The 21106-nt window shown below is 63.4% G+C and overlaps 1 protein-coding gene across 1 annotated transcript in view; it reads right to left on the bottom strand.

Annotated features, from left to right (window-relative positions):
• Window positions 1–488: 488 nt before the first annotated feature.
• Window positions 489–21106, bottom strand: part of ADAMTS7 (ADAM metallopeptidase with thrombospondin type 1 motif 7) — a 54110-nt gene continuing 33492 nt past the window's right edge. The window contains exons 9-24 of the mRNA XM_057725095.1: window positions 16713–16857; window positions 16021–16113; window positions 15478–15623; window positions 13917–14086; window positions 13531–13664; window positions 12453–12573; window positions 11029–11273; window positions 10608–10749; window positions 8327–8453; window positions 7690–7903; window positions 6004–7386; window positions 5259–5411; window positions 4633–4806; window positions 4405–4551; window positions 3232–3394; window positions 489–875 (exon numbers count right to left, since the gene is read on the bottom strand). Coding sequence (XP_057581078.1) covers window positions 718–875; window positions 3232–3394; window positions 4405–4551; window positions 4633–4806; window positions 5259–5411; window positions 6004–7386; window positions 7690–7903; window positions 8327–8453; window positions 10608–10749; window positions 11029–11273; window positions 12453–12573; window positions 13531–13664; window positions 13917–14086; window positions 15478–15623; window positions 16021–16113; window positions 16713–16857 — 3715 coding nt within the window. The 3' untranslated portion in view covers window positions 489–717. The remainder of the gene's footprint in view (window positions 876–3231; window positions 3395–4404; window positions 4552–4632; window positions 4807–5258; window positions 5412–6003; window positions 7387–7689; window positions 7904–8326; window positions 8454–10607; window positions 10750–11028; window positions 11274–12452; window positions 12574–13530; window positions 13665–13916; window positions 14087–15477; window positions 15624–16020; window positions 16114–16712; window positions 16858–21106) is intronic.

A 21106-nucleotide genomic window follows, 5' to 3' on the forward strand; every position in this document is an offset into this window, starting at 1 on the left:
GTGGTTCACTCCAGGGGTGACCAAGATGGGCCTTGCTCCTTAAGGGGGTGTGGCTCAATCCCTGTGAAACACAGGTCTCTGAAGACCCCCGAGTGGGGACGTGGGGGAAAGGGCTGGGGGGCCTGGGCAGGGGGCACGAAACAAGGGGTGTGGAAGGATCGTGAGTAGGGACCCGCATCCCCTGGGCCTCTGCCAAGCTGTACCTGGTGCCCAGAAAACCTTCCCACCACCTGTTATCCAGCCTTCTGAAGCCCTGCGCACACCTCCTCCGGGAAGCCCTCCTCCACTCTGACTCCCTCAGGCCTTCCTGCCCACGTGGGCTCCGCTCCCTGCGTGCGCTCCCCTGCTCCTCTCTCCCCTGTGGACCTCCCAGAGGAGCAGACGAAAAGATGCTGTCTGCTAAGGCGGAGGTGTCGTTTCTGACTTGAAATTCCCCCAATCTCAGAGAAAGCCAGGCTGCACTTCGAAACGGTAGATGCCTGTTTATGTATAACAATAACAATAATAAATGTTACGCCAATTGTTAGAATAAAAAAATACCTTTTCTGAGGGGGGTGGTCCCCAGCCTGCCACCGGCCGGGGGCCTGGTTAGCACCATTAGGGCACGAGGTGGGGGGCTCCGTCACCACCCGTGCTGGGCGCTGAGGTCCTGCTGGGCGCTGAGGTCCGTGCATAGGTCTGTCTGTGTGTCCTGGCTGCAGGGGGCCAGGCTGCGGGTCAGCGGCGGGCGACCCGCTGGTGGCCGCGGGAGGGGGCGCCGTGGCCGGGCGGGGGGCAGGAGCGGCAGCACTGGGTGCGGACGGTGGGCAGCTGGCAGCGGCCCAGCAGGCGCAGCGTCTCGCAGAAACCGAAGGACAGGCGATCTCGCGCGCAGCCTAGAGGCGGAGGGGGCGGGTCAGGACGGGTGGGCAGGGCGCCAAAACCACCCGCCTCGTCCCGCCTGCACCCAGGGTGGAAGGGCTTCCCTGAGATTTTACCTGGGCCTTACCTGGGCCCTCTCCCCGCCCCCCAGCAGCCTCAAGGAGACCTGCCGCTCCCCACAGAGCACCTGCCTCCTGTTTCTGCAGGGGCTCCCCTAGGCCTGAGCTGCCGATCTCCAGCTGCTGTCCTGTCCCACCTGCCCTTGGCCTAGACCCCCACCCCCAGGACTGGAGAACTGGCCCTGCTGGGCCCAGGTTTCCAGAGGAAAGGCCCTGAGACCCCAGCCCTGACTGCCTCAGGTGCTCATGAGAAGCCAAGGAGTCTGCCGCCCCTCTGCCCCCGACCCTGTGTGACCCGACAGGTGCCGGCACACAGCTGAAGTCCCACGTGCCTCCTGCCTGCCTACAGTGGCCTCTTGCCCCCTACCCTCTGCCCAAATGCACCTGTCCTGCCAGACCTCCCTGCCCCCTGTAGCCTCAGCTTCAGGTCACACACCAGAGCAGAGTCCCATCAGCCAGGCCAGGCCCTGAGGCCCCAAGAGAGCAGGTGTGCCCTAGGCCATCAGCCCGTGAGCAGAACCCAGGCCTCCTGAGGAGGGGCAGAGGGAGGCTGCCTGTGCAGGGCTGAGGCCTGGCAGGCCCTCCTGCCCTGTGCTGATCGGAGCTGTTGTGGGAAGCCGCTTGCTCCCAGCCTCCTGGCCTTGCTCCCGCTGCCCATGGCAGCCGCCAGCTGCCACCCTGCTCACGTTAGCAGACATCCCGGGGGAGAAGAAGCAGGAAGGCAACTGGCAGCCCTGGCCCTGGGACCTCACCAGGGCCCGGCAGAAGGCACGAGGCAGGCAGCAGGCAGCCTCCTCCATCCTGGCTCTGTGCGGCACCTCCAGCCTACACTCCTGCAGACCTGTGTCCTGTTCCCACTGTGCGACCTCAGGCGAGTTTCTTAACCTCTTGTGGGGCCCCAATTCCCTCCTCTGCCAATGACCCCCACCTCCACAGGCAAACGGATGTGGTCGCGCTATGTCAGCTGCCTCACCGTGATGACCACACACCCTGGAGTTTCCAGACTTCCCAAACGTCCTGCCACACAGCCCCACAGATCATCAAAACATCCTGGGGACTCCAGGGTCTCAGCATGCAGGTCACTTCCTTGGCTGGCCTCCACCCTTAAACTCCTCGCTTGGGCGCCAGCAGCTACCTTGGGACTGGGGCTGCAAGAGGCGTGGAGGGGCTGGCTGGACGAACGCCGAGGCCAGGGCGCTCAGGGTGGGTGGAATTTCTGCCGGGCCTCGAGCTAATGGGATTTGGGACAGGAAGGCCATCCCTGCCAGTGGCATGGGCAGCAGGCATGGCAGTGGCTAGCCTGGGCCTGCCCGAGGGCTGCCAGGGAGCCAGTCACTGGTACAGAAGACAGATGGGGGCAGATGGGACTCTGTCCTAGGGGCAGGGCTCAGACAGCTGACAGGCATAGGAGCTGCCGGGTTCTCTTGACGGCCAGAGGCAGCCCTAGGCACTCTTCCTGATCTCATGATGGGGGATGATGGTGTCCACGAGGGAGAGGAAGAAGCCGACCTTTCCTGAGCACCTCGTGGACTCTCCACCCCAAGACCTCATTTAGGAGGATGGGGGCTGTCTGTCCCTTTATGCATAAAAAAGGGAAATGGAGCCCAAGGCCATGCAGCTGGTGAGGGGAGGCCAGGTATGGTTCCAGGGCCACAGTTTCCTGTGCTCAGCAGTGCTGGGGATGGCTGGGCTGCAGGAAGGAAGTGTGTGCGTGTGTGTGTGTGTGTGTGTGTGTGTATGTCTATGTCCAGAGCCACCTCTGGCACAGGCTCTTCCTCCAGGAGGACCCAGCTGGCCAGGAAGCCACCAGCTGCTGGGAGCCAGCAGGACGCCAGGAGGGAGCCCCCGCCTGCAGTTTCACTGCTCCCTTTGGGCAGTCCTCCTCAGGCCAGGAAATGGATGGGCCGGAGGTGGGGAGGGGGGCTCACCCAGGCCTGAGCTGCACACAGTATAAGGCGCATTCCTGGCCTCACGCTGGGGCCGGTGGGTAACACACCCAGAGGGAAGAAGAGCTTGCCTAAGGTCACACAGCAGCCTGGAGGCCGAGGCTGCTGCCTCCGCTCCTCCCCGGAGTTAGAGGAAGCTGCCTGCGGGGCTGGACTCCTCTTGGCTCCGACCCCACCACAGCCCCAGCCTCTGCGTGGCTCCCTGTCCGTCAGCCAGTGCTGTGGGGGGACGGTTCCATGACCCTCCATCCCCCCACCGTCCACCCGCCCCACCCGCCCAGCACCCAGCCCGGCAGGGCACTCACGTGGCGGCTCGGTGAGCTCGCAGTCCTGGGTGCCGCACGGCCGGGAGCTCTCGGGCCAGGCCTCGTGGACACACTGGTCGCTGTCTTCCTCGGGCAGCCCAGTCTGGGTGTTGATGCACTTGACCAGGCGCCGCTGGACGCCGCCGCCGCAGGGGGCTGAGCACTGTGGGGCGCAGGGGAGGGGTGAGCATCCCCCTAGCCAGCCCTGCAGGGGGGCATCTCAGGGGCACCCCCAGGGCAGCTGCCGCCTTCAGGAAGCCTAGCTCCTGGCTCCCAGCCCCACCCCTCCGGCCTTCTCAGAGGGTGGGTCCTGTTCCCGGAGGCCACTAGGTGTTTGCCTGCAGGAACTGAACCTTCAGAGCGGAGGGGAAACCTGCCAGCCCCTCACACGGGATGGGGCAAGCCTGAGAGGCCTGGGCAGGGCCCCGGGGCTGGAGGGTCTGCTGCAGCCCATGGGCAGCGGAAGGCAGGGAAAGTTTCTCAAGCAGGGCCCACCATCCTGAGTCAGGCTTTGTTCGTGTCAGTTGGGGTCTGATGTTTTTAAAAAGCCCTAAAGATAAATTTAACCGGTGCCAACATTGTGCCAGGCCCTGTGCTGACTGCCTCGCTGTGTGGCTTCATCGAACGCTTAGAACCTCACTTTACAGATGAGGAAACAGAGGCCCGGCAGGGCGAAGCAACCTGCCCAGCGTCCCTCAGCAGCTCGTGGGACAAGGACTGAGATTGCCAAACCTCTGAGCTTCAGACAGGGCTGGCAGGAGGAGCCCTGCCCAGCTGAGGCCTCGCTGGCCTGTCCCGTGCCCCCTCCGCTGGTCTGGCCTTTGCTTAGTCTCCTGAACACCCCACTTCCGTCACTCCTGCCCCAGGACTTTGCATTTGCTGCTCCCTGTATGCCTCTCCATCACATCGCGGACCCCTCTGGTCACCACGGACCCCTCTGGTCTCACTCTAAAGTCAGACATCACAGCGCACGTCCATTTTTTTTTTTAGTCTGTCTCCCTGACGGGCTGTAAGCTTCAGCAGGGCGGAGACCTCGTCGGCCACCACTGTATCTGCAGGGACCACAGAGAGCCTGGCACGCAGGACACACTGAACAACTCCTTACGTGAACGAAGGTCTGACTGACGCCCCTCCACACGCCCTCCGCCCCCCCAAAACCCCATGCTTGCTCACCTGGCCCCAGGGCCCCACCACCCACTGTGTACAGGGGTGGGTGTTGCAGGGCCGGGTGCTGCTGGGTCTCAGCGCCTCCTCGCAGAGGCCCGGCTCTGGGCAGGTCACCAGGCGCTGCTGTTCACCACCGCCGCAGGCCTCGGAGCACTGCGAGGGCAGGGAACGGGGTCTGGGTGCTGCCAGGCTCGGAGGACACCCCCACTCCCATCGCAGACCCCCAGGCCTCACCTCCCTCCAGGAGGAGGTGTACCAGCTGAGGCAGGGCTGGGCCCCGCAGGGCTGGCGGGCGGGTGGCTTGGCAGGCCCCGGCTGGCAGTGGAAAGGCCGCAGCGGCCGGAGGTCCCGCGTGTCCACACACTGCACGTCCCGCGTGGAGGAACCCCCGCCGCAGCTGCGGGAGCACTGGAGGCCGAGGGTCCCGTGTGTGGACACACCATCACCGCGTGTGTGCACACGCAGGACCGGGTGAGGGCTGTGGCAGGGCACGCCTCAGACACCCTCACCCCCACCCAGGGCAAGTCCCTGAAGCGTCTCAAGGAGGGGCCGTGGCTGACCAGCCTCGGGCAGTGGGCGGCGTGGCCAGGGGCTACCCCAGGATGGGACAGATGGAGAAAGAGGAACCAAGGAGAAAGGGAGAGCCCAAGGGTGACAGCAAGTACAGAGCAGAGGATACAGCCAGCCAGAGAAGGGGCCTGGGGCCGGCTGAACCACACACAGACGGCACAATCCCAGAGACGTACAGAGACGTGCGGCACGGAGCCCTCCCTGGTGGCTGTGGCTGACCCCGAGCACAGGCCACGGGCCCCGAGGCTCCAGCCCGGGCCCCGAGGCTGCCCGCCTTCTCCCTCACGCACCTTCGTCCAATTGCCCGCGTGCCAGGCGGCGCAGGGCCGCAAGTGGCAGCGGCGGGCGGGCTGGGGCCGGGCAGCGGGGGCGCAGTCCTCCTCTCGGCCGGAGCCGCAGCGCACGGGCCTCCAGACAGCACCCAGGCCGCAGGTGGTGGAGCACTGGGGGCGGGGAACCCGTGGCCATGAGGGCGGGGCAGATCCCCACACCCGCCAGCCCCTCACCGGGTGAGAGGGACCTGCCAGTGCCTCAGTTAGCTCGTCTGCAAAATAGGCTCCTCCACCCATCTCCCAGGGAGACCGTGAGGATGAAAAGCCAACCCCCTTGGCAATAGGTGATTGCCTATTGTCCCTGCTCACAGGAGACACAGGCGAGGCGGGCCAGCTGTCCTGGCAAGGCTCCCCGCTTCCCAGAGTCACGTGGGAGGGACGTCTGGGTTCCTCACCGGGCCTCCGCCTGTCCCTCCCTCGCCAAAACTAGGGATCTGAAGCAGCTCACTTCCCCTACAGTGACAGCCTGGGGATGCGGGGGTGGGCCGGGGGACACAGGCCAGCGTCCTTCCTTGCCGTATGGCTGAGCTGGGGCAGTTTTCCTCCCCCCCCACAGGCTGTCCGTTCCCTAATGCCCCGCCCCCTGCCCGGGAGGCAGGACAGACAAGGCTTGTGTCCCGCTCTGCTCACTTGCAGATGAAGAGACCGCGTCCGTGAGGTCCTGCTCAACCCCGCCGCCCGCCCCGGCCCCTGAGCCACTTGCCTTGCTCCAGTTCCCCACTTCCCAGCGGGCATTCCTGACAGGCGGGAGGCCTACGGGGCCGGGGTCCAGAGGCGCGGGGGCCGGGCTGCTGTTGGCCGGACGGTCCTGAGCGGGTGCAGACAGCAGCACAGGGCTTGGGGGCACCGCGGGGCTGGGGAACTCAGGCTGGCCCCGGGGTCCCAGGCTCGGGGCAGTCCCCCGGGGCAGGTGCCCCAGGCCAGGCGGGGTCTTCAGAAGGAAGGTTCCTGGCATCGCCAGGGTCTCCAGGTCCCGCAGAGCCGGTCTCGGGGTCGGAAGGGTGGGAGTCCCCGGCTCCAGGGGGCGGTCCGTACCCTGAGCGTCTGGCGGAGTGGCTGTGGGAGGGGGCGGGGGAGGAGTGCCCGCCACGGTGGGCCACAGCTCCTTGTCCGTGGGCCCCGGGCCACCCTCCAGAGCTGGGTCCCGGGCCTCAGCGCCGCGCGTCCACAGCTCTACTGTGTCGGGACTAGGAGAGGAGTGGGAGGTGCTGACGGAGGACACAGCGGGTGACGTGGGGTTGGGTCTTTGGGGCGAGTGGGGCGCTCTGCGGCCTAAGGCTTCCTCGTTGTCCTCGGAGACCTCATTGGTCCTCTCCCACCAGGGCGGGGGCGGCTGGCTCTGGCTGTCCCCGCCTCCCAGGAACCTGTTCTGGCTGCCAGGGGCAGCCGGCGTCTCCATGCCGCCTGACGTGGGGGGCCAAGGCAAGCTGGGGAGCCCAAGGCCTGGGGCTCCAATGGGGGCATCTTCCTCCGTTAAGAAATTGAGCACGGAGTTCCCCGGGGTCTGCTCCGAGGGTGGGGGTGGGGAACGGCCAGCCTCGCGGGGCCAAGGGGCAGGGGACCAACCTCCCAGTGCCCCCTCAGCCTCCGTCCCCGGAGGCCCTGTGGCAGGCGTGCGGGTGCCCACGGGGGGCTCAGCGGGACTGCTCAGGGCTGGGGGCATCCAACCCCCTGTGCCCGCCGGGTCTGCATCGGGCTCCTCAGAGGGCCCATAGGACAGGTCCTCGTGGAAGTTAATGAAGTTGTAGTCGTAGTAGAAGTCGTCGACCAACACAGGCCCCGGCAGGCCTAGCTCGGGGTTCTCCTCCCAGATGGCATTTCCCATGCCGGCCGGCTCGGGCGATGCCGGGGGCGCAGGGCGTGGGGCTGTGCGGCGGGGAATGAAGTCCACCTCATTGAAGAGCTCGTGGCTGGAGGAGCCACTACCCGAGCCTTCAGGGCCCAGCACGTCCAGGGCCGGTGGGCAGGGCGGCGGAAGGCAGGCGGCCTCGCGTGCTGGCTGCTGGGCCTCATCGCAGGGGACGCCGGTGTCATTGGTGCAGAGGATGCTTCGGTGCCGAGTCCCTGGCCCGCACGTCACCGAGCACTAAAGCGAAGGCCAGGGTGAGGGACTCAGGCCAGGAGGAGCTGGGGCCTGGCAAGGTACCCTGCCCACGGCTCGATCAGCGACAGGGCCCCAGCCAGCCCTCCCTGACCAGCTCGAGGCTGACTTGTGGCCGTGGCGTGCCAGGGCATCCCGGCGCCTGAGGTTCTGGGGATGGGGCTGGACCTGGAACGCCCAGCTCCCCTCCCACCACAGTAAGGGCTCCCCGCAGGCTGTCTCCGCCTCCCTGTAGCCCAAGACGGATGGCAGAGCTGGGGGCAGACCCCTTCCCATCCCCATGCTCACCTCAGACCAGTTCCCCACCGCCCAGGTGGCCGGACAGGGCACGTTTCGGTTGCAGGGGGTTTCAGTGGGGGGCCGGGGCAGGTGTGCACAGGCAGACGGCTCCAGGGCGCTCTGCTCATCCAGCCCCACACTGCGGAGGCAGAGCACGGCCCGGCGGGAGAGCCCCCGAGGCCCGCAGGAGCTGGAGCACCGCTGCCACTCACCTGCCCACCACCTGCGGGGGGCACAGGGCGGCATCAGTGTGCGGCCGCCTGGACTCCCGGACACCTGGGGTTCAGGGAAGGTCAGGCCTAAGCCCAGGGGACAATTCCCCAGATCTCCAAGCCCAGATGGCACCCTGGCCCCTAAAGCCCAGGGACAGGGCACAGTCCCCTTTGCTCCTGCCACCTTCACCCCTGGGGGACCTGGGCAAGACCCAAGGCCTGTGTCCACATCCCGGGACTCAAGCACGAGCGACAGGGAGGGCCCTGGCTGGTGCTGGCTACTGAGGGGGAACCCAGGCCCAGGTGGAGGTCGGGGACAACCGGGGGCTGGGGCTTCAGCCTTGGGAAGAAAGGTCAGGAGCCCAGCTCCCTCTGCTCCGTCCCGGGGCACCCTGATGAGGGACTCCTGGGAGCCAGGCGCCTGGGGGGCTCACCGGGCCGGGCAGGGCTCCTCACTGCACTTCCTCTGACGGTCGTCGGGCCGGCCCAGGGGGTCACAGTGCCTCTCGTCCACAGGCCCCGCCCGCCGCTCTGTGCAGTACACGCTCTGCCTCTGCAGGCCTGGGAGGCCACGGGGGCTCAGCCTGGGCCTGGCACCCAGGCGCCCCCCTGCCCGAGCCACCCTGTCCCCGAAGACACAGCTATACCCCACCCTGCTCGGACCCCTTCCTGCCCCTCCTCACTCCTCACGGTTCTCCCGGCCTTCACCCGCACCCCTAGGGAGGCAGCAGAGTGTGGCGGGTCAGTGGGCTGGGGGTCTAGCCCCGCAGCTTCCTAGCTGGAGGGCCTTGGGCAGCTCACGGGGCCTCTCTGAACCTCGGGATCTTCATCTGTGAATGGCAGTAACAATAACCGCTGCCACGAAGGCCAGGCATGAGGATAACGTGCTCACGGACGTGCTGGCTCAGCCCACGCCTGGCACATGGTAAGAGCGCAACCAGTGTCAAACCTAACCACGGCCTAGCGCCAGCCTGTGTCTGCACCCCTCCTAACGGGGTCAGTGCCCAGAAATGCTGGAGAAGGAATCCATCAGACCGCCCGGCCAGGCGTTCCTCTCCGGCCCCACAGCCCCCCACTCCCTGCCCCCACACACGCTTTGTCCCTGTTCCTGTCCTTCACTCCCTCTGCCACTGCCTGCCTCTGGGCCTTTGCACAGCGGAGCTCTTCCCCCTCGACACGCACCCCCGCACTGCACGCTGAGGCCCAGGCAGGACCGACTCCAACGGGCTCTGCCTTCACCCTGCTCCCCCTGTGGCCTGGAAGAGGGAATCCCCCTGCCCTGGGCCTCTAGGCTCCCCTCCACCCGCCTCCTTCCTTCCTAACAGAATGCTAGGTTTGTTCAAGGCTTAACAATGGGACCTGCCGAAAACACTCCTCACCAAAGTTCCCTGGCAGATGGGGGTGCGGGATGCAGTCGTGCCAGGGAGAAAAAGACACAAGCCCCTCCCTAGAGTTATCCCTCTGCCCCTTCTTCCTGCCTGGAACGCAGCAAGAAGCCTGGGCAAAGGATGCTGTCACGTGACACACATGACGGGAAGGTGGGGCTGAGAGGGGTCCCTAAAAACACCCCAGGCCAGCCAGCAAGCTTGGACTATGCACCCTGGGGCTTGGTACTGCCGGAGACAAGTAAATCCTTATCTGCTCCAGCCACCACGCGTCAGGATCCTGCCACTTGCCACTCAATACATGCCTATTCTGTCCACGTGGGAGCCACCAATGTGCTGAAAGACAACTCCCCAGTGTCTGGTTCATCAAACATATTTGTTTTCACATTTGTAAATTTAACACTTATAGGGCAGAGGATGCTCTTAACAACTTCGGAAGATTTCTGCCCAGCTTTAGTGGGTCAGCGTTCACTTGCCATCAGACTAGCATTTCAAGGAATGTTCTAACGCCTCTGTCCCGGATTCCTGAGACTGAGACCCCTGGACTCTGCGGGGGAGAGGGAGGGGGAGGGGAAAGAAGACTGAAGGAGCCACAGGGAGGGGAGCGTGAGAGCTGGTCAAACTGTGACACATTTGATAGAGTTTAAAGAAATAAGTAAATGTGGTGAATGGGCCATTGGGCCAAGAGGCGCAGAGTTGGGGTGGGCAGATTTTTGTCACGTGCCGGCTCCCTCCTCCCCTCCTCCCTGTCCTCCTCCATCCTCCCCGCCTCCTTCCTTCTCCTCCTCCCTCTCCCTCCCTCCCCCTTCTCACTGGGGAAGCCCCTCCTGGGGCGGCAGCCTAGGACCGCCAGGCTCTGGGCCTCCCAGGGAGGCAGGGAGGGCACCGAGGGGGAGGCTGGCCTGAGGAAGCCCGTCTGTGGCAGGAGCTAGAGGAGGGGAAGGAGCCCACCCTGACGGGGATGCCGCTAAGGCTCTGGGAGGACAAAGGGGTCGGGTCCCAGGTATGGGGCACAATCACGGGCACAGGACGTGCCGGAGCTGCGCAGGGGGAGTGGGCGAGGCGGCTGGTGCCGCTCTGGGGGAGACACGCTAAGTACTCCCCAGGTGCCACGCGCGGGGCCTGCCTCCCCTTGCTCACGCTCAGCAGACCCACGAGATGGGGCCCCTGCTAGCCCAGTGATGTGGATGGGGAAACGGAGGCCCAGAAGCAGAATGCGAAGCTCCCAGTGGCCCCGCAAATAAGTAACGAGCCAGAGGCTCACGCCAGGCATCACTGCCCGGAGACAAAGGCCCTGCTGGGCAGGAGCGGTGCCCACCCCCCTCCTCACCTGTGCCACAGGTGACCGTGCACTCGGTCCAGGGCCCATAGTGCCAGGAGAGCTCAGGCGGCTGGATCTGGCTATGGTCCTCTGCCTCCCTGTGGATGATGTACTCGTAGCGCACGCCGGGGTTGCTCTCCTGGAACAGGAGCTGGGGCAGGCGGGTGGGGGCCCCGTGAGCACGAGGGGGCCTCTCCCTCTGCCCCGACCTGCCACCCGTCCTGAAGGCGTCGACCTCAGCCACCTCTGGGACTTGGGGCTACACCACGGAGCTAGTTTAGAGATGGGGAACTGAGGCAGAGGCCCCAGCAGTAGGGCCAGGCCCAGAGCCAGACTCCATGACTGCCCCAGGGCTCACTCCTGCCATGGGGCTGGGTACCACGGATTCCACCTCTGCTCCTCCCCAGCCGGGGCCCTGGGAGGCAGTCACCTGGATCCAGACAGGTTCGTCCGTGGGACCAGGGGATGTGAGGTTCTCCCAGTTGCCGGTGCGTGCATACGTGAAGGTGGTGCCCGCCACCTTGTAGTCCCCGTTCCACTGGATGGTCCACCCACCGTTGAGGAAGTACTTATCCGGGTCCTCGCTGCGCAGGGCCAGGAAGTTGGCGGCCTCGGCCACCTCCTCGATGCGGATCTCGCGAGCACCGGCTGGGATCAGCCCCACGTCTACATACCCTGTGGGCCGGGGGTTGTGTACAGGTTGTGAAAAGAGGTAAGAGGGTTAGCTGTGACCTGCCCTCACCTCTCTTTCCATTTGCCCCTGCCTGCCGATGCCAAAGATTCCATCGTTAACTTAAGGTTCTGAGTTCCCACTTAGATCTGTCCCAGGTCACCAAAGCCTCAAAAGGGCTCAAATCCTGCCCCCATGCCCCATGCCCCATCACCCCTCTCCGGGAAACCTTAGCTGGTCTCCCTGCCACAAGGCTGAGCCTATCTCCTACACCTGGGGCCAGCATGACTTTTCTAAAAAACCCAATTGACTGGGCCTTTCCCCTGGGATGTCTCCTCATGCCTATACAGCCTGTTTGTGTTCTTTCACCAAGTAGTACCCATCATGTGCCTGGCATTACCCTAAGGACTCTACAAGTGTAACAACCCTATGACATAGGTACTACTGTTATCCCCATTTTACAGAGGAGAACACTGAGGCAAGGAGAGGTTACATAACTTGCACCAGGGTTCTGCTGGGGTGCGAATCAAGCTCTGAGGTCTGAGCGTTAACTACCACACTGGACTGCATCTCTGGGGATGAAATCTAAGCTTCTTGGCTTAGCATTCAAAGCCTCACGGCAGCCCCGCTCTTCTCACAGACAGGTCCCCAGACAGAGCACGCTCCTTCTTGGCTCCAAGCTTTGTTGGGCACACGCTCTTTCCTCCATGTGTAATGCTTTTCCCCGTCTCATCTGAGTCTTTTATGATTCAGTTCAACTTCCACTTCCTATAGGAAGTCCTCCCTGACCTCTCCAGGACAGGACCTTCTTCCTCAGGGCTCTCACAGCCCTCTGGGCCTCCCTCCATCGCATCTGTCACACTAAAAGGTGAGACTGTAAGCGTTTCACCTCAGTGTCTCCCTTACCTAGCACACAGTTGGCACTGAAGCAACGTATACAAAACAGGCCCCGAGGTGAGGGAGTGGAGCTGGGGAGTCTCTAAAGCTTCGTAAGGACACGCATAAGCCTGACCAGCCCAGCCTGGGGTCCCTGGGGCAGGAGGACGCCCTGCGAGGGCAGGTCTCTGCACCCGGGCCTGGGTGCCCTGACGCCTGTCAGGGTCCTGGGCCTGCCTGCTCCTCATCTCTGGCCTGGGTCCCAGGTCTAGAGAACCCTGCCCCCCACCAGGGGGCCCACCCCATACCCAGGCCCTCAGCCTCCTCGAAGGTCCCGCTCACGGTGTGACAGGTGGAGCCGTTGCCGTGACACACGCCGCAGCGATCCTCGACGGCACCCGAGTCAATCTCGAAGTCGCAGCCCACGTTCTGCAACACACGGGGAGTGGAGACCCCTGGTGCTGGGCCACTGGCCGCGAGTCCTCTCTGGCCCCAGCCTCGGGGGCCTGCCAGGGTAAGGAGGGAGCGGGGTCCCCACCACAGTTGTGCCCTCTGACCCCAGGTAAACCCTTCGACCTCTCTGAGCCTCAGTTTCCTCAGATGTGAAACAAGGAGAACCACCTGCACCATGAAGGTGTGTTGTGAGATTGCATGAGACAGGAGATGGGAAACGCTCTGCGAAAGGCTGCCGCGGGCGGGGCAGCTGGCGCACCCGGGCTCCTGACCAGCATGGACAAGAATTGCCCCGATCGGGGGAATCAGTGTTCCCTGCTGGTCCTCCTCTGAGCCCAGGCCTCTACGCCCGCGGGCTTCCCTTCCTGGGAGCAGGGGAAAGAAGGTGCTGAGCACGTGGGCAGGGGCAGTGGGCACTGCTGCTACTGGAAGTAAGTGTAGGTATTGTCAGCAAACAGGGATGCTTTCTCTGCCAGGCCCTGAGCCCTGCACGGCCCTGCCATGCCGTGTCACTGACCGCGTTTAACCCTGTGACCTGTCTACATGGACGGACGGTCCTCTTTCTGCTGTCGCAGAGGAAACCACTGCCTGGGGTCATCCAGCCAGCAGGAGGTCGAGCCACTGCCTGAGCTCTGGCTTCCGCGCTGGGGCTGGGCCGGCACAGGCCAGCACCCAGAAGCCGTGGCGGGCAGGCCATGGTGCAGAGGCCGGGGATGAGGCCCGATGATGGGGGGCTCCCGTTCCAGGAAGGTGGAGGGGGGGGCTTCGCTGAGAGGCGATGGGAGACCATCCAAGGGCTTCCCTGGCAGTGCTGGGAAGCCCAATGATACAGCCTGGGGTGGGTGGCCAGAGGCAAGCAGGAGGAAGCCAGAGAAGGCCCGCCAGGGGATCAGGGCGGCCCGTGCTGGAGACCCTCTCCCTAGCCGGGCACACCTTGCAGATGCCGTTGATGCAGAGGTCACGGCTGGCCTGGCCCTGGTAGCAGGGGGTGCCATCCACCACGGCGTCCCGCAGCTTCTCGGCATAGTACGCGTGCGCGGGCCGGCAGTGCAGCTCGCAGGGGTTCACTGGGGGCCCAAGCAGAGGAGCCGTGAGGGACAAGCAGGGCAGGGGTCGTGGAGGCCACCAGGAAGACAGCCTCCACGACACGCACGAGTGGTGGGCTGGGGGCTCCAGCGGGCTGGTAGCATCTGCAGGTATCCTCCCTCCCAGGAGGGAGCGGCAGCCCCAGCACACAGTGCCTGCATCACGGGGCAACCTTGGGCCCTTGGATCTCTGCCCCCCTGGGCCTCAGTGTCCCCGTGGGCGGTAGGACTCACCGTCACTGACCACAGGCACCCACGTGTGCAGCTGGCCCTTGTAGAGCATAGCATCAAAGTGGCTGCACTGGACTTGGCGGAAAGAGGGGCGGCCGGCGGGGCAGGCCTGCAGGCTGCACAGGCGGAAGCGCTTCCGCTCACCCACGCAGTACTTGCCCTTGTATTTGGGCCTGTGGGGGGAGGGGGGAGGAAGAGTGAGTACACAGTGACAGTGAGCGCTGACTGCATACCGGGATCCAGAAGTGGGCCCTCGGAGCAAGCAGCTCCACCTGCATCCCTAACACCCAAAGGTTTCTGCCTCCCACCTCGGTTCACGCTGCTCTCCCCTTGGGCCGCCCACCCTCTGGCCCAGACACAGTCTCCATGTTTGAAAGGACCTCAGGGAGAGTGGCAGCATGAAGCCTGGGCTCTGCCCCCAACCTGCTGTGTAACCTTGGCCAAGTCTTTAGACCCCTCCTGGCCTCAGTTTCCTCATCTATGCATGCCTCAGTTTTCCCATCTATAAAATGGGACTAGGGGCTGCCTCTGCAGAGGGTTGTTGAGAGGCTGGGCCAAGCTGAAGACATGACTGGCACTAGCTGGAAGGGCTACTTCAAGCCTCCAGCCCATGAGACCCAGCATCGGACAGCCCACATGTCAGCAGATATGTTCCTGGTGGCAGCACCCCAGCCCAGGTCAAAAGGAAGCCCTCTTGGTCCCGGCCCAGCTGACAGGGCTGCCCCCAGCACAGAGCCAGAACCCCAAACCACCCCCATATAGCTCAGACCTAGAGGCCTGGAGGCAGGGTGGGGTGTAAGCACAGGGTCCTAGAAGGACTAGGCTTTGAATCCCATGCCCGCCCTGGGGCAGCCTAGTGAAGTGGGCTCATCCCAATGTGCCAGGCAGCCCCTCAGTCTACAGTACAGTTGGCCTCTGCATCTCCCTGCATCCTCACATCACATCTCTTAAATGGGGAAACTGAGGCCCAGAGAGATGAAGTCACTCACCCAGGTCACACAGGACCCTTCCCAGACGGACCAATTCTCCCAGTTGTCCCCAGTCTCATCTTGGACCCACGTGTACCTCGAATGCCACTACGTGGCTCCGTTTACTGAGCACTTACTACAGACTAGCTGCAGGGCTTTACCTGCATTTACCCTGTACCAGATGGGCACTGCTGTTGCCCCATCATATACTTTCTATGGAAACCGAGGCCCAGAGAAGGGGTGGAGAGGGGATTTGAACCCTGATCCATCTGAGGTTCAGGGCCTAAGCTCTTAGCCACTGTCCTCCCTGCCTCCCTCCCACCAGCTGTTGCTTCGACGTGTGGCCTCTGACAAGTGCCTCCAGTCTCTGGGCCTTGGTGTTCCCCTGTCTGCAGTGGAGTCAGCAGTGGCGACTCAGTCAGCCTCTGGGGCACTCCTAGAAGTGGCCCCAGGTGGCTCTGGACACTCCGGGCTTAGCCTCCATGGGGACCCTTCTGAGAGCGGGAGGCTGGGACAGAGCCAGGGTCCCCGCGATCGCTGCCTCTGCCCAGGGCGCGCCCTCCCACCTGCGCCGGGCGCCCAGGGCCCACACTCACGCCGGCTGTGTGCACTGCCGCTCGGCACTCTGCACACCCACGCCGCAGCTCCGCGAGCAGACGGACCAGGTGCTCCAGCCAGACCAGCCACCGTCCACGGCCTCGGGCCGGAAGCCCACGGGAACGCACTCCCCATTCAGACACCACTACCGAGACAGACAGAGGTGGAGCAAGGCCACTCCAAGCTCCTCACCCTAGTGAGAACAGGTGGGTGCAAGGCCTGCAAGGGCCCAGAGGGGGAGGACCTAAGGACTGGGGGAGGCCCCCTTCCAGTCACCCAAGCCCCGGGCCCCACGGTGCAGCCAAGCAAGGAATAAAACGGTGCCCACACGCTGACTCTCCGCGCTGAAGGCACCTTGGAGAATCGCCCAGTGCAGCTCTGCCCCAAAGCCTCCATCCTGCACGTGGGGACGCGGGCCTGAGAGGGCTGGGGGTCTGCTAGGAGCGTGAGCAGGTCTGTGAGCCAAGGCCGACCCCGGAGCACGAGCACAGCAGGGAGTCTCACCTCTCACCCCCTCCGCAGCTGGACTGGGGCACCCCTACCTTGCTCTCCCCACACCTGGTGCCGTCCACAGCTGCATCCAGCTTGGAGTGACAGGTGGTCCCCACGGAGCACCAGAGCGTGTGGCAGATATTCTGCAAGGAGGAAGGCAAGGGCCACACCCTTACCTCTTCCCTGGCGCCACCAGCCGCCCTGCCCCCACGCTACCCCCACAGGTCCCCTGGGAATCCCTCCTTGGGGCTGGCACATGGTGGGGTCTACAGCTGGAACCCCCAGAGGTCCCCTCTTGTCTTCCCTGAACCATGTGATGTGGGGGGCACTGGGCTGCGGCCCAAGGCTTGGGTTTGCGGCTCAGTGGAATCCCCAGGCCACCCACACCTCTCCCAGCCCCCGCCCACCCGTCTGGAAACACCCTGGTTAGAAGCTGCAGGGTTTCTGACATGCCCGTGGCCATCACCTTAGGTGATCTTCCCCAGGACCCCACAGTAGAGGTTTCATTTTACCTCTTACAATCCAGCTCCAGTAGGTGAGAGGCTTGCCCAAAGTCCCACAGTTGATAAATGGTCCACAAAGAATGCAGACCTGGGTCTATGGCCGCCCAACCCTAGGCCTCTCCCAGAGGCCACTTTATGTCTCGTGGGCATCACATGTGGGCCGAGCCCAGGTCGGGCAGGGTCTGCGGGCTGCTGAGGGCTACCCTCCTCCCCCATGTCCACACAGGCCCCACACTCACGTCCATGTCATCGCAGAAGACAGAGTAGGCCCCATACTGGAGGCGACACTGGTGGCCCACGTCATAGAGCACGCCAGGCGGTATCGAAGGGAAGTCGATGACATCCTTGGTGGGAGAGTCATCCAGGCAGAGGCCCCACCCACGGCTGCAGAGATGGGGCAGGAGTATGAAGTGAGGGCCACCTGTCCTCCGTGGCAGAGGGGGCGGCCTCAGAGACCCATCAGGGAGGCCTTGCCAGGCCAGGAGGGCCGAAGCGGGGGGCTGGTAGGAAGGGGCTTAAAGCCCTAAACTTACAGGAAAACTCCAGCCTCCTTGGTTCACCCATCCTATTCTCTGACTTAAGGCCCTCCCAGCCTCTCCCATCCATCTCCAGGGTACCCCAGCTGGCTAAACAACTCATCCCCGCTCTCCAGTGCCAGGCCTCTCCACAAACTGTCCCTTCCATCCACAACACTCTCCCCACTCCTCCACGGTGAAGCCTCTCTCCCCAAGATCCAGCCCTCTGAAGCCTCCTGGACCACTAAGCCCTCATGTGACCCTGCTCAGAGTTCCTGCAGCCTCCATCCCGAAGTCTGGGATCTGGAGAGCATCACTTCACAGCTGATACGATAGCAGCCCTCTGATGGCCCCACTGCAGGCTGAGACCTACGGTCATCTGTGGGAGGACCAAGGCCTGAAGGCTGCCCCTTGCCCAGCCGCCAACCTGGGAGAGAGCCTGGGGGCAGCCCTGCCTGCCAGCCTGCCAGCCTGTGTCATTCCCTTATTTAATCCTGCCTACCTCCTGCCAGAACTCCCTGGCAGCAGCAGGAGGGAGGGAGGATCTGTGGGACTTGGGGTCCCAGGCTAAGCAGGGTAGGGGGAGGCAGACACCCCCAAGTTTTCTAGTCTGGGAGGCTTGAGGGTGGCTGGTGCCAGGCTGGGGAGCCAGGATGAGCAGAAGGTCCTAGTTAGGATTGAGGGGGGCATGGGAAAGAAGGGCAGAGGTGATGAATGCCGGGGTCTGGCCAGGAGGGAAGGAGGAGACACGACAGGCCACGGAGGGGCCGAGAAAGAAGCCAGTGTGTACGCCCGCGTGGGGAAAGGCTGGGGGCATGTCAGCCACTGGGATCCAGGAGTCCAGGTTTCAGAGGCAGAGGTCTGGGAGCTGCAACTCCAGGTCAGGGTGGGTGGTCCATGTGGTTTCCCAAGTTCCCTGGCTGGTGGCAGGGCCCAGGCTCCACCCCAAGCTGCAGGGAACAAAGCCTCAGTGACTAGACTCCTGTTGAGGACCCTGGGAGCCCTTCCCCACCCAGAATCACGTGGAACACCTGTGTTAGCTGGAAATGGACCCTCTAAAGTGGGCGTCTGGCGAATGAGCAGGCGTGGGACCCAGCCCACTGCCCCAGATGATTGCAGGCCAGGCTGGCCCTGGGTCTGAGCAGGCACTCTCTCATCTGCTCCTCACACCCCGCCAAGCAGAAAACTCTACTACCACCAACTCCTTACACATCCAGGGTCCAGGGCCGTGCCTCACTTGCCCTGGGTCAGGTAGGGGGGCAGTGACGGTCAGGAAGTGATGCCGCGCCAGGCTGCCAGTGCCCACGTGTCCACTTGCTGGGTGGCCCTCAGTGCAGAGCTCCCCCCATCCGACCATGAGCCTGCCTCAAAGACTTCACCCCAAAGAGAAGTTCTAAATCAGGGCAGCTGAGGCCTGGCAAGGAGAAAGGCGCTTTCTGACTGCCGGCTTCAGCCTGGGGGCTCCCTGGGCCTGCACCCTGGGGCAGGGCATTAGTGGAGGCGGACAGGAAGGGGTGAAGGGTCCACCTGGCCCTGGGGCTTCTCCTTTTCACCTGGCAGGACACCATTCAAGATGTAGCTGGGGGTTCACTCGCTCCCCTGACTCAGACCCAGCCAGAGAGCTCCTCTGACTGGGGTCCAACGTGCCTCAGCCCCACACCAACGGGTCCCGGGCCACATCCAGCCCGTCAGTCTTCCGGCCAGGACCCAGTGCTGACGGGCTGGTATCAAGCTCCCGTGGCCTGCTGCTGGGCAGCCAGAGCAACAACCACCTCTCAGGGCCATCCTACATGTGTGTGAGAGGCTGGGGAGCCCGAGGCGTCCTCGTAGGACCCACCGCCAGAATCAGAGCCACATTCAGGCCCAGATGCTGACTGGGGAGTGGGATACCCAAGTTCTACTCTGCCCAGCTATAGCTGCTGTGTGGCCTTGGGCCATCCCTCACCCTCTCGGGGCCTTCACATCCTCATCTACAGGAGGCTGAGGCAGTCTGTGATCCCAAACAACAGCGGTATAAATAGCAGCATCTACTTGGGAAAAGTCACACAGGCGGCCAGCAGCTGGCCCTTCCTTCCTCTGGCTGGCTCACCGCCAGCCTCCCCATGCTGCTGACACACGTCAGCCCTGCCCTCCGGGCCCCGCCTCGCTCTAAGTCTAATTACAGAGGGGCGGGGCAGCCCCACATGGGGTCAGAGTAGACAGTGGGTGGCTGCCGTCGGAAGTGTCACTCCCACCTCAAGGACTGCAAAGAGCTGCCCATCATCTGGGAGAGACCTGTGTGCCCCTCCCCGGGTCACCCCTGGGGGCCTGGGCACGGAGCTGCCGAAGGGTGGGGGCAAGGGCCCGACATACAGTCAGGCCAGCCTCTCTTCCCGCAGACACCCGGGCTGCAAGGGTGTGAGCAAACAGGGCCTTCTCTCCCCGGCCCCAGGTCCAGGTAGTAGCTCATGAAACGAGAGGTCCCTTATGAAACAGCAGGGTCCCTTAAAGTGGCTCTCAGCCCAGAAAGGCTCTTTTAAGTTCTCAGGTTGACCTCTTGGACTGGCCAAGGACCACGGGCTCCTGAAACTTTCTTCCAATCCCACCACCACCTCTTGAAGATTCTCCATCCCACCCCACGTTCCCACACTGCCAGCCCTGGACCACGTTGTGCACCCCACCTAGAGCATCCTTCTTCCTCAGGATGCTCCATTCGTCCTTAGAGGGCAGCTCCAAGGCTCCTTCTCAGAGATGATGTCCCTGTCCCTCTTCTCTAGATTTCTACAAACCCCACAGGCCTGTCTGCCACAGCGCGAATCACCTGGAATTGTCACATGTCTGTCTCCCCCAGATGGTGAGGGTCTTCAGGACAGGGACATTGCCTCCTCTCCCACTGTCCCCCTGAGCATAGTTTGAAACCAAATGGGACTCGCTAACCTCTGGGTCTGTGTGGCCCAATAAACATCTATTTGCAGGGAGCCAAGGAGTGCTGCGTTCGGTGGGGAACAGGGCTGGGCGGTGGGTGGGGGTGGTCTGTGTGCCTCTGAGACACCCTCAAGCTCCACTTGGTGCCTTCCTTCTGTGAATCCTGCTCGCTCTGTCTAGGCGGGGCCTGTCCTGTCTTCCATTCCACCCCCAACCCCCCCCCAGCAAAGAGATGAAGGGCAGAGGGGCTAGAGCACAGGCTGGCACCACGCTCTCCGTCTGAGCACCCCCTCCAGCACCTTTCCTGGGCCTTGTGATCCCCTCCTGCCTGACCCTCCAGGATGGAGAGGTGAGAGGGTGGCCACCCTTGGGGAGATGAAATTCTCCTCCCTCCCCAGCTCTCTCCATCGGCCATGCGTGTATCTCTCTTTCTGCCTCCATCCAGCTCTTCTCGGTGCCAAGAGGAGGCCCTGGCTGGCTCAGGCTCTCGCCCTCTCCTCCCACCCTTGCCCCAGGCCCCAGGCCAAGTCCCTCACACATTCCAGCAGCTGAATGAAGACAGAGACGTGTCTGTCTGTCTGTCTGTCCTGACTGAAGTCAGGCTGGGCGGTACCCTGGGCACGGGCAGCTGGGAAAAGCCCTCAGGGTGCTGCAGGGGGTGGCTACTCCTCTGATCTCCCAACTCTACTCTCACTCTCGGCCCCCATGTGGGGGAGGTGACAGACCCTTGGGATAGTTTTCCACCGGCTCTCCCTGCCCGGGTCACGTCCCTGCTTCAGCTCTTCATCACGTATCACTTATTAGCAGTGATAACAGTCACCCGGCGCTGAATGCTAACCATGTGGCCAGCGCTGTGCTACACGCTTCACATGTTTGCTCATTTAATCCTCAGAGCAACCCAGGAGGCAGTCCCATCATTATCTCCAGTCTTTGAGGCTTAAGGGCTAATGTATCTTGTCTGCCAACACGGGTAGAAGCCTGGGCCAGAGGCCAGGGTCTTAAATATCAAACTCAACTCTTCTCTGCTTCTAGTCCCACTCTCCACTCAGTAATTCCTCTTCTATCAGAGGCCGGAGTCCTTGCTCTCATGTCCAAAATGAACCTGGTCACATCCCTGCTTAAACCCCAGTGAACGGGCTTCTAGAAAAATATGGCCCATTGAGCAGACACAGATTTATTTCCACTCCCTTCCAGAATCCCACTAAGATGACAGG

This window comes from Hippopotamus amphibius, chromosome 2 (assembly GCF_030028045.1).
Source record: "Hippopotamus amphibius kiboko isolate mHipAmp2 chromosome 2, mHipAmp2.hap2, whole genome shotgun sequence".
NCBI lineage: Eukaryota > Metazoa > Chordata > Mammalia > Artiodactyla > Hippopotamidae > Hippopotamus > Hippopotamus amphibius.